The 12140-nt window shown below is 43.1% G+C and overlaps 1 protein-coding gene across 2 annotated transcripts in view; it reads left to right on the top strand.

The window, feature by feature from the left end:
* Positions 1–11380, top strand: part of EXT1 (exostosin glycosyltransferase 1) — a 276404-nt gene extending 265024 nt beyond the window's left edge. The window contains exons 9-11 of one of the 2 annotated variants that reach the window (XM_064587982.1): positions 5145–5305; positions 7455–7626; positions 7952–10892. In XM_064587982.1, coding sequence (XP_064444052.1) covers positions 5145–5305; positions 7455–7626; positions 7952–7972 — 354 coding nt within the window. In that variant the 3' untranslated portion in view covers positions 7973–10892. Of the gene's footprint in view, positions 1–5144; positions 5306–7454; positions 7627–7951 lie in introns of both variants that reach the window. The other variant, XM_045896005.3, reaches the window with a different exon arrangement.
* The last annotated feature ends 760 nt before the right edge of the window (positions 11381–12140 follow it).

Genomic DNA, 12140 nt, shown 5'->3' on the forward strand with positions numbered 1-12140 from the left:
AATCAACCCAGTTCCTGTGAGCACCTTGCCACCACCTGGTGCCCGGAAAAGGGCATTTTCCCCTTCGTTTTCTCTGCTAATTGGCTTCTCATTTGCATGGCTGTGCCTCACCTCTTCCCTCCTGCCTGCCCTCCTTTTGTTTTTAAACAGCACAGCTACCGGCAGGTGTGTGGTACCCAGAAGAGAAGGGGGGGCACCTGCTTAGCATCATCTTGAGACCACACGGTGCAGAGCAAACGGCCCATCCTTCCCCAGTGATCCGAATGCCTGTGTGGGTGTGTGTTGCCTTTGTTGGCGAACACTATTCTGGGTTCTGAAGGCAGCCTCTCTGTCTCAGTTTTAAGTGCTCATTTTCTTTCACCCGCACAAGAGCAAACGGTTTCACTTTAAGACTGAGACGGGAGATCCTTGCTATTTCAGATGTTCAGGTATTTGTGCCAAAAATAAGATTGCACAAAAAACGTGTGAGGAGGAGAGAGAGAGAGAGGAGGAGAGATAGATATGATAGAAAACCAATTTTTACAACTCGAATGAGTATTGATCTCAGAAACCTTACTTTAAACCATCGAGGGGACCAAAGACAGTTCTATAAAAATGTCGTATATTGGAAATGCATTATTAATAGTAGCTGCTAAAAAGCATGGAATCTGAGCTACTTATACCTTTCCCTTTCTTTTCCCCCTCTTATTCATAATCATTTTCTTTTCAATTTAAACATCGACACTTACCAGCATGCACTTTCCTGGACGCCAGTCCGATTCTAATAGCCTGCCATCCATGTAGCCGGCACTGGGTGTTAACCTAGGCTAGCAGTCCCACTGTCTCCTTCTTGAAATTCCATGGATGCTTCCAATTTCCATACGATGGAGTTGAACAGACATTATGTGCAGCCTGAACAACCCCAGGACAAAATGCCCTGGGCCTCACCTTGGTAAAAGGCTTTCTCTGCATCCCAGGCTCTATAAATACTCGGTGAATGAATGATTGAAGGGATGCATGCTGAGGGAAGCAAAGTGTGAACGCACAGCCGATTGTGTCCTGTGCAAGTTAGCGGGAGAAGGGGGCTCGGGGGGCCGGGGGGAAGATAGGTTTAATGTTCCAAGGGAACGGCAGCTATGGACTACGGGGTATGGGACACTCTGGCTTGCATGTTTCTGCTGCTTCCTGCAAGGGAAGCTGGCATCTGAGGAGCACATTCGCTCCCCAAGTATCTATCAAGGGATCTCTTTGTTCTACTCTCCGTGCCGGGTACTGGGATTACACAGTTCCTGCCAATGGCCCTCCGAGTCCTGGCAGCAAACAGAATTCAAGTCAGGTGATTCCAGCGAAGGGATTTCGGATGACTTAGGTGGGTGGGGTTAAAGACGCTGAGGTACCTGGAGAGCAGCAAAACAAGCAGCAGCTCCCCCTGCCCCTTCCCCCAGGTCTGAAGGAAATAGTGTTTCAGAGTCTCTGAGAGGTGTAACTGGGGAGAGGACCTGCCCGATGGGAGCTATGATCACGGGGGGATGTGGCAACTGCCCGAAACTCTGCTGCCAAACCTAGGAGGGAGCCAGGGAGAAATACTCCGACCTCTCGCCCTCTGTCCCGCCTCCGTTTGCCGGCGGGTGACTCCCACTGACCTAACCCGGTCAGCCACTGGCCTGTCAGGAAGACCGGGCTGTGCCTTCCAAAGTGGACCTTGGAGGGCAAACACAGGGAGAACAGCACCTCGCAGGAATGTGTGGTCAAGACAGCGATGGCATATATTTAAATCCTTATCCCTTGACCTCAGGTACTCATGCAGTGTATGTCTTCCCCTGGGCAATCAGTCCCACTCTAGAGTTGTTTTTTTCCCTGTCCCACGGTCACATCTGTTTCGGCTTCTGTGACGTTTCCATGGGGCTGGTGAATTTCTTTTCAAAGACGAGCAATTCCAGCCGCTGGTACGCGCTGGGAGGAACGTGTGACCTCTAGGAAGTAATTAGAAGTCCGTGTGGATGGAAAGTGATATGTAAATTTAAGAGGCCGGTGGTCTGGTTTACTTTTGCCTGCTGATCATGGCGTGATCGCATCACCTAAGATGGTCAAGGACGAAGGGCTTCTCTTTTTTTAAGTGAATAGATGGTGGTTCATTTTATTTCCTCTCTAAGGAGTCTCCGCCTGTTTAAATGCCTCCCTGTAGTATTAAGGATAGATTTTTAAACAGCATTCTGCAAACGGTATTAGATTTAGTTGGTTTACAGTTATTTACATTTATCTGCGTTGCTGCAAATTCTCAAAAGAAAACAGATGTTGGTTTTTAAGCTGACCTCTGCCTCCTTTGGTGTGTTAATGATCTTCGGGAAAGCGAAACTATCACAAGAATCATAGTTTTATCTGAATTTACTTTTTGAGTTCCTTTGAAATGACTTGAAACAGCTTTGAGAGAGTAAGAAATTCATGTGATGAGAAAACCCCATCGGGTTCTATAGGCGTTGCCAGGGTGTGTGTTTCCTTTTCAAAGAATCATGGAAAACCCGAAAGAGCACTGGCAGCCGGCCTGCTTGACGACGGGCTGCATGAGATACCGTCCTATCAGTTGACACCATTAATATTAAGCACCAGTGCTGGTGTGCAGGTTATCACAACCCGATTTCCATCTTCTGGCAAATACTGTCCACTCCCCTGCTGCTGGTTTTGAGATGCCCTGTTCCCCAACAGGCTTTCTTAACGTATTTTCCAACACCCCTACTTTTTTTTCTGGATGTTTCCATTTGGGTGGGGGGGACAAGCTATATGCTTAAGGCTCTCTTATCTTGAGTTAGGGGGCCAAACTAGATTTTCCTAAAAATTTGAATATATGGCTGTTCACAAAAACAGTGACTTCCAGACCCAAAGGATTCAGAGATAAAAGGACCCTCACAGATCCCTCAGGCCAGTGTTCTGGAAGGATGGTGTGTGCCCCTTAGTTTTGCATGGTCCATGGCAAGCATATTTCAGCAATTATATTTACTGTTTGTTGGAAAACAATATAGCCAGCAACCAGACCTAGGGTTTCGCTGACAGGTTTGCCTAGGATGAGGCTAATGGGGGGGCGGGGGGAGCCAAGCATGGGCAATTTAAAGAACAACAGGAAAGAAGTGATTGTATGGTGTGGGAATGTGGCAAAACGGGAATGACATTGTGCATGTGGGGAAAGCATGGGGACTACTGATCTAGGCTGAATTGCTTTTTCTTTTAATTGAGGTAACATTCACAGCATGAAATTAACCATCTTAAAATGAATAATTGAGTGGCATTTACTGCATTCACGATGCTGGGCAGTCATCAATTCTGTCTTATTCAAAAACATTTTCATCACCCAAAAAGGAGACCCCATATCCACTCATCAGTCACTCCCTAGCTTTTAGAACCACACATCTGTTTTTTGTCTCTGTGGATTCGCTTCTTCGGGCAATTCATACAATATGTGGCCTTTTGTGGATGGCTTCTTTCACTCAGCACACTCTTTGCAGGCTCATCCATATCCTAAGTATTCATTACTTCTTAGCGCCGAATAATGTTCCGTCGTATGGATATACCGTGGTTGGTTTATATATTCGTCAGTTGATAGAACCTGGGTTGTTTCCACTGTTGGCTGTTGCAAATAGTTACTGCTCTTCGACCTCTGGGGGATGGGAACCGGACTTAACAGCATCACTCCGTTCCCAGCCACCATCACAGCGCCGCGCCTGGAAATATTTGTGGAATAAATGAAATGTCCATTTGCGTTGCTTATGGAGAAGAGACAAGAAAGTTTGTAGGCTGAGTGTGTAACCTGTAGAAGAGTTGAATTGTGCTCAATACTGTAGCCGGAGAGCTAAAAAGGAGGCTATGGTAACAGTACATGACACATTTGAAACCAGATGGCTGGATTTAAATCTTGACTCTGCCACTTACTGCACCTCCATGTACCTTAGCTTCCCTCTCTGTAAATTGAGACTATAAAATTACCGACTTCACAGGGTGATATTGTGAGGATTACGTGAGTTAAAACTTTGGTCAGAGTACTTACGTGTAAGTACTCTAACCAAAGCATTACATGATTATGAGCATTATGTGATTGTTTGCTGTTACTGTTCTAAATTTTTTTTTACTGTCTGTGTACTTCTTTATCATTCATCAGTCATAGCAAGTAAGAAATTTGCTCACACGTTTGAAAACAGACTATTTGCTAATTATAAATGTCGGTTTTTAGCAGGTTGAGAAGTACCTGCTCTGGGTTATCATAAGCACTGGACAGTCATTTACCTGCATTTTCTTTAAAATAATCACGTTTAGGGGTGCCTGGGTGGCTCAGTCGGTTAAGCGTCTGCCTTCGGCTCAGGTCATGATCCCAGGGTCCTGAGATCAAGCCCCGCATCGGGCTCCCTGCTCTGCGGGAAGCCTGTTTCTCCCTCTCCCTCTGCTGCTCCCCCTGCCCTCTCGCTCGCTCTCTCTTGCAAATAAATAAATAAAATCTTTAAAAAAAATAATAATAATCATGTGGCTTCACTTGGCCTCTTCCCTACTTACTCTTAGTGATTTTTCACTGTGGATGCTTTTTCTAGCTTTCCTTTTTGCTGAGCATCTTCAAACCTGAGAGGCCTGACTCACATTTCTCTATGATACCTGCTCTGAATTCCTGTTAGAACTTGTGTAGTTTTTAAACTTCTTTTCTCTTGCTCTTAAGAGGATGCTTTTATTTTAGTCACTTTGGCTTTGCTGGATGCTAGTCATGATGCATGCTGTATATTCATACTCTGGATGTGCATGGGAAATCTCTCGTTTACAAAACAGATGCATGTGTGCCTCGCATGAAACAGTGGTCACGTGCACCAAGGACGGAGGAGGGGGAGACAGCGGTTGCTTTTCTGACTTGTGTTTTTGCTTGAACAAACTGGATTCTAAAGGACATATCAGCAGTTTCTTTTCTTCTTTCGTTTCTGCACTAATCTGAAGTTTCTTCAACAGAAAACATTAAAATGTGCATAATTACGGGGCAAAATGTCAAGCAGTCAGTTTAATTTGCTGATGAATACATGGAATTAATGTTTCGCAACAGTCCTGGGATTTCGCATCATGAATTAGCAGGGGGAAGGTAATGTTTTGTTGACATTTGTTAACACTGTTGATTGCTTGTTTGGCTTGTGTTCTGCCTGCAGGTGGATTTTGCCTTCACCGTGTGGCAGAGCTTCCCCGAGAGGATTGTGGGGTACCCGGCGCGCAGCCATTTCTGGGATAACTCTAAGGAGCGGTGGGGGTACACATCCAAGTGGACAAACGACTACTCCATGGTGTTGACAGGAGCTGCTATTTACCACAAGTGAGGAATTTAGAAATCCCGCCTGTCGATTTTTACGTAACTCCTTCTATCGTAGCTTCTGGCTGTTGCATAAAGAGGAACTTGGGCCAAATCTCGTGAGCAACAATAACAAAAATTAGTTTGCATCGCTGTTTAAGTTCTGTCGGTGTGGCCAGCCTGTGTCTTTGAAACCAATAAAACCCCCTGGCTTACTACTGCATTTCCAGAAATAATGGTAGAGAAACATATCAGGTTGTCTGGAGTTGGAGGACATATTGAGTAACTGAACATTTAGAATAACAGCAACAAAAGTACATACTTAATTGTGCACCCCCAGACATCATTCTGAGTGCTTGGGATTTACCAAAGAGTTAAAAAAATTTTTTTTTCTTGCCTAAGTAGGTTTTCTATTCCAACAAGGGGAGGACATGATATTTGTAATAATTCTATAATAGGTTAAGGGGGTGAGTTATATAGCAAAAAGGCAAAGTCAAGCAGATCAAGGATCATGAATGGTGAAGGTAGAGGGGAGGTTCAAGGGTGGCCAGTGATTCTCATTGAACAGGTGAGATCAGAGCAGAGACTTGAAAGAAAGAGGGGAAATCATCCAAGATTTTTGTAAGAAGAGTGCTCTAGTGTAAGGAACAGCTGAGCCAGAATGTTGGATAAATGCTCTGAACCAGAATGTTGGAGGAATATCAGGAAGACCAATGTGCTGAGAGTAGACTGAGTGGAAAGCAAGAGAGAGAGGTCATGGGGGGCCCAGATGCAGGACCTTGGTGCCCATCATGAGGACTTCACTCTGAGTGACGTGGGAGCCAGTGCAGGGCTTTGAGCAGAGTGGAGACATCTTTTTTATATTTTAGGGCATCCCCTCTGGTTGCTGTGTTGAGAGCAGACTATATGGGGGCCAGGGTAGATGCAGGGAGATCTATTAGGAGGTGATTGACATCTAGGCAAAAGATGATGGAGCCTGGGAGCCAGAGGTGGTAAGTAGTGATCAGATTGTGGGCATATTTTGAAGATGCTCTAACATGATGTCTTGACAGATTGGTTATAGAGTTTGATGGTTAAGCTTTTTTGACCTAAGGAACTGGAAGGATAGAGAGGCCATCAAGAGATGGGGAAAGCCCTATGGATGGATTTAGGTTTTAGGGAAAATACAGAGTTCAGTCTTGGGCATGTTAAGACATCCAAAAGGGTATGTTGGAAAAACAGCAGGGATGGAGATATACATTTGGGAGTTGTTTGAATATATTTGGTCTTTAAAGCCAGGGGACTTGGGTAAGACTGCCAAATTAGTGAGTTTAGATGGTTAACATTACTGACTCAGTCATTTTCATCCATTCTTCTGCCTAGTCTTTTTTAGTAAAGGATAAAAAATCTTGCTATCTCAGGGATAGAGTTGGAAGTGCATAAACAATAAGCATTTAGGTGAGCCGAATCTTGATCTTAAGACCCTGCCTCTTAAAAGTTCATTGTTCCCCTTTCTTCCCTGCCACTAACACACACACAGTGAATCTTATTCATTCAAGTTATTTTTCCTATAAGTATATGCTATTATGTCCCTCTTAAAAAAAGAGTAGAGTGAGAAATAAGTCAACTTAATTATGGGTCCTCCATAATGCCTGACCACCAGATTAATTAAAGTTTTGATCTAACTGTCAAAATAATATGGTTTATAGAACACAAAAATGGAATAGTATATTGTTGGACTCAGAGTTATAGGATAGTATTGACTACAGTTCTGATTAAGCCAGTAATTAAAATTGTAAAGCAGTTTGTAAGGATATACAGATTATGTGTAAGTAACTTCTCTTACCATCCGAGTATTCAGTTCCTAACCAACCACCCTGATATTAAAGTCAGGCTGGCCAAGCAGTATCTGCATCTGTGTGTATCTCTTGTACCTTCTTTCCTTGTCTGTAAAGCAAGGATAATAATAGTACCTATATCATAGGTTCCTTATGAGGATTATATGGGGCATTCCTTGTAAAGCACTTTAGAACGTTATCTGGCATATAGTAAGTACCGTATAAGTGATGGCTGTCGTCATCGTCATCCATTACATGTTTAGGGATTCAAACAATCAGTATAGGTTTCCTATCAAAGAAGACCACCTGTGATTATATAATGATGGCCACCTATGAAACCTGTCTTGCTTTTACAGATATTATCACTACCTGTACACCCATTACCTGCCAGCCAGCCTGAAGAACATGGTGGACCAACTGGCCAACTGTGAGGACATCCTCATGAATTTCCTGGTGTCTGCTGTGACAAAATTGCCTCCAATCAAAGTCACCCAGAAGAAGCAGTATAAGGAGACAATGATGGGGCAGGTAAGAATAGAACTCTCCTTCCCTGCTTTGCTCGCTGGTGGTTCAGCATGGGGTAATGACTCACAGTTCCTCTAGGAAGGATAATGAGGAAATTTTAAAAAAATATCTGAAAGTCCCAAGGGAGTATATGGTTGGCACATGGATGATTGGGAAGACGTAAGTCAAGGGTATCTTTCTCTCGAGATTGTAAAAGCTCTCATATAACCTACAAAGTGGCATGAGAAACATCAACCTTCTCCAGAGTTTAAGACCTACAAAGAATTTGTGTAAGCTTATTGTAGGTGCTTTATTTAGTAAATAGCTAATAATATTGTCCTCAACACAGCCTTCTGGTGATTGCTTTTGAGTTGGGTGAGCATCTTGGTGACAGACCAGGAATCACAATCCTTGATTTTCACCTGGAACTGGCACATAGAAGCTATAGACAAGTCGGTTACCTCCTGAAACACAGTTGGCTCATCTCTAAAATGGAAACGGTAAAAATCGACCTCACAGGGTTGAGATAACATGTATGAAAACTTCTATGAAAGTAAAATATTGTTGAGTCACATAAGTTTAGAACTAAAGATACTTGCAAGGAAATCTAATCCAACTTTCTCTTTTTACAAGTAAGAAAACGAGGACTCAGAGAATTTAAACATATTGCCACAAGTCACCTAGTATTAGAGACAGAAGTGGGAGTTGAATCCCATGCTCTGTTCCTTCCACTACTCTTTATTTTATACCTCCGGCTACTATATCAGGCTGATCTGGATATGCCGAGGCTCATTCACCTTTATTCGTCTTGGACAGAGCCCAGTACTATATGGAAGAAATCAAAAACCTGTAGACCATTTAGACACACCCAAGTTAAATCCTGGAGAATCCAACAGCATTTGAGTCAACCTGGAAGGACTTACTTGAGGGTTGGATTAGTTTGCTTGTTGAGGTTTTCCATGTACCTTGTTCCAATCATTATTGAAAATCATATACAGATCTAGCTTTTGCAAAGGAAAACTTAACCAGACCTCATGTTAACAAAATTGATGGATTTTCATTCACTAAATTTAGTAAGAGCAAAAATCTTGCAGGATCTTAAGTTTATAGAATTTCATAATTCAGTATTTACAAATATGTACTGATTATCAGGCACTGTCCTTAGTGAGCAATGAGTCTAGTGGAAAATTTTATTTCCCTCTAACTACTAAAAGAACAGGAAAGAGGATTTGCAAGAATTTTTCATCTTTAAGGCTAACAGACTATTCCAATTCAAGCAAGATGTATTGAGTGGCTACTGTGTGCCCAGGCGTTTTTATCTATGTCATTTAAGGACACAACATTCCTTTAATATTGTTTGCTCAGAGAGTTCTATGAACTTCCCTGAGGTTATACACTCATTAGGAGTGGAACTCTGATAACACGTGGTTCCTTAGGAGTTTGTTTTATATATATATATATTTTAAGATTTTATTTGTTTGCCAGAGAGAGCACAAGCAGAGGGAGTGGCAGGCAGAAGGAGAGGGAGAAGCAGACTCCCCGCTGAGCAGGGAGCCCGATGTGGGGCTTGATCCCAGGACCCTGGGATCATGACCTGAGCCGAAGGCAGCCGCTTAACTGACTGAGCCACCCAGGCGCCCCTTGTTTTATATTCTTTGCATAGATTTGCCTAATCCTACCAAACCAATATTTCAAGTGATTTTACACATACTTTGGGACAAATCTGAATTTAGCCTTAGATATAACTCGATGTGTCTTGTTAGATATGTACTGTATATGCCCCCCGCCTTCCTATCATGCACATGAGTTTATTGAATGTATGACTGGTAAAAGGATATCATGTGCTAATAAGATTATGTTTTTATTACAAAGGAACTCTATCTTCTCTCATATGTTGGTTGACCCAAAATAAATGTTAAAATCTACAGGCAAAAATGATACTTGGATGATTCTGAATTCTTTTTTTTTTTTTTCCATTTGTAAAAGAGAGTAAGAATAAGCTTAAGCTCTTGACATTAGTCCGTTTGCATATGTGTGCACTTGCCTGGGGGTAGGGAGCCTGGCCCCATACCAATTGAGAAACAAAATGAGGTCCCTTTGGGACCGTGTGCTCTGATCTGAACTCATCTGGTTAGCTTAATTAGAAACTTTCTCTGGCTTACCAAGCAGAGTTCTCGTAGTATAAATGGTAAAGGATGGAACCTGAGCTCTGCCCCTTTCCAGCCTTGAACAAGTTTAAGTGTAGCTTCCCTGAACCTGCTTCCTCCTCTATGCGGTGGGGATGGTATTACCCCACTGGGTAGGGAACTTGACCAGGTTGTTGTGATGAGACTCAAATGAGCTTCATGGAAACACTTTACAAGTAGTGTTTTGTTTGTTATTCTGCTGCTCAGAGGTAACTTGACATTTGTATTTACCTTCAGTGGTTCCTTTCAAGCATGTTGACACTTGTGGTTTTTAAGTGACTCTGAGTGATTCTCACAGTAAAATGTACCTTCCTGCGAAAGCATTTTCCAACAGTGCATGAGAATAAAAACACACTGAACACACACCCATGCGTATATACATCATTGTACAGTTGCCCATTGATAAATGAGTGGGGGGGTTCCCCCAAAATCCGGTAGCTCCCTTTTTCTTTATTTCATAAAAATGTGGTTTGAACGACATGATGCTTATTTAAATGTCAGCACTTAAGTCATTTAAAGCTTTCTTTTAATTCAGTGTCCTCTACATGATCTAAAAGTGTTTAACCAGCCTTAAGGCAAACACCGAGAGCTAAAGAGATGGTAGCCATCTTTTCTGCTTACCCAGAATCAACCAAGTAAACCAGAAGGTTTTAGAAAACTGTCTTTGAAACCATAAACACATTGTGAGTCATCGTATTTGTTCACATGTATGAAGAGAATTTTTATGTTTACTGACCATAGTAGTTGAGGCTCAATGGTAAATCATTCCCAGACCAGAGAATCAGTCCATGTGGAGCTTTGTTTGTATGTTTTTAACGTCAAGGAATGTAGCAGATCTTGGGAAAACCTTCTGGCAAGGCTGAAACCCAGGACTGGTGCTTGCACCTTCCCCAGCACAGGGGAGGTTGGGTGGCCCGTCCAGACCCCAAGCTCTGCCGCTTGCCCTCGAACCTGACTGTGGTTCTCTGCAGCATCCCCATCGTACCTTGCACCTCGCTCATTGTCTTCCTGGTTTGTCTCCCTTTCCCCAGACTTCTCGGGCTTCCCGCTGGGCTGACCCTGACCACTTTGCCCAGCGACAGAGCTGCATGAATACGTTTGCCAGCTGGTTTGGCTACATGCCGCTGATCCACTCGCAGATGAGGCTCGACCCTGTCCTCTTTAAAGACCAGGTCTCTATTCTGAGGAAGAAATACCGAGACATTGAGCGACTTTGAGGAATCCAGCCAAGTGGGGGAGGGGAAGCGAGAAGGGACGGGGTCAAGCTGCTCTCTCTTCCCAGTGCAGATCTGCTCAGCAGCGGAGCCAGATTGTGCCAAGTATCCAAATAATCTTAGATGAACAGAATGATAACAAAAAAAAAAAGGAAAAAAGGAAAAAAAAAAAAGGCCAATGAAAACTCGACTCCCGGCTCCTGGGACTGCACAGGACTGCTCCACACTCACCTCACTGGCTTCTATGTCCCAAGACTAGGTTGTGTACAGTTTAATTATGGAACATTAAATAATTATTTTTGAAATTATTGCTATGCAGGTTTAAACTTTTTTAATGATCAAAACTATTAAAAACCAGAGTTCTTTCTTTAATCAAAATTGTGTTGGTCGTGACTATTTCAAAGCTGCTACTCTTCTTCCCACAAACATCATTGCCCTTGGTCATGCAGGGTTTCCTGCGGTTACAAATGTTCAGACTTCCTGGAAGACACAAGAAGTCACTCCACCCAGTGTCAAGAAATAACCAAGCATAAGTTAAGACAAGTTCATTATTCCACTTTGCCAGTGCAAATTGTTTTCCACTTTGAATTTGCAGATCCACTTGAACTTCTGTCTCTAATATGTTACTGCATGAGAGAAAGTATTATGACCTCCAGGTAGACAGTTGTAACAGAAAACTTTATGTCTGAGATATAGAGGTATGATCATCTTTTGCACTGGGGGTTGGGGGGTAGTTAGGACTCAGAAAACACTAGTATAATTAAGAATGTTCAGCTTACACAAGGAACCATCCAGACAATCCACCAGCATATTAGATGGAAATATTGACCCGCAACAGTAACCCAAGGCTCTTCAGGGATGTGGGCTACATTATGCATTGAACCTTTGACACAGGGCTGCTGAGCGCTGGGGGAAAGCTTTGGTTTAGAGGCAGAAGAACAATGAATGTGTCCGTGGCAGACCAGGAATCACAAGACAAGCTCTTGATGTTTGTGAAAACCTCAAGTTTGAGAGGCTTCTCTGTTGAGAAAGTAGTACTCACATGTAAATTCTCCCCGTTGAACACAAGCATTGCTGAGAAGTCACCGAGGGTGTACCTCACCACTGGGATCCTGATACCTCTTTGGGTCAAGCCTTG

This window comes from Mirounga angustirostris, unplaced genomic scaffold, assembly GCF_029215605.1.
Source record: "Mirounga angustirostris isolate CCGP_5_RB_7025 unplaced genomic scaffold, mMirAng1.0.hap1 SCAF_4, whole genome shotgun sequence".
In the NCBI taxonomy this organism is placed as follows: domain Eukaryota; kingdom Metazoa; phylum Chordata; class Mammalia; order Carnivora; family Phocidae; genus Mirounga; species Mirounga angustirostris.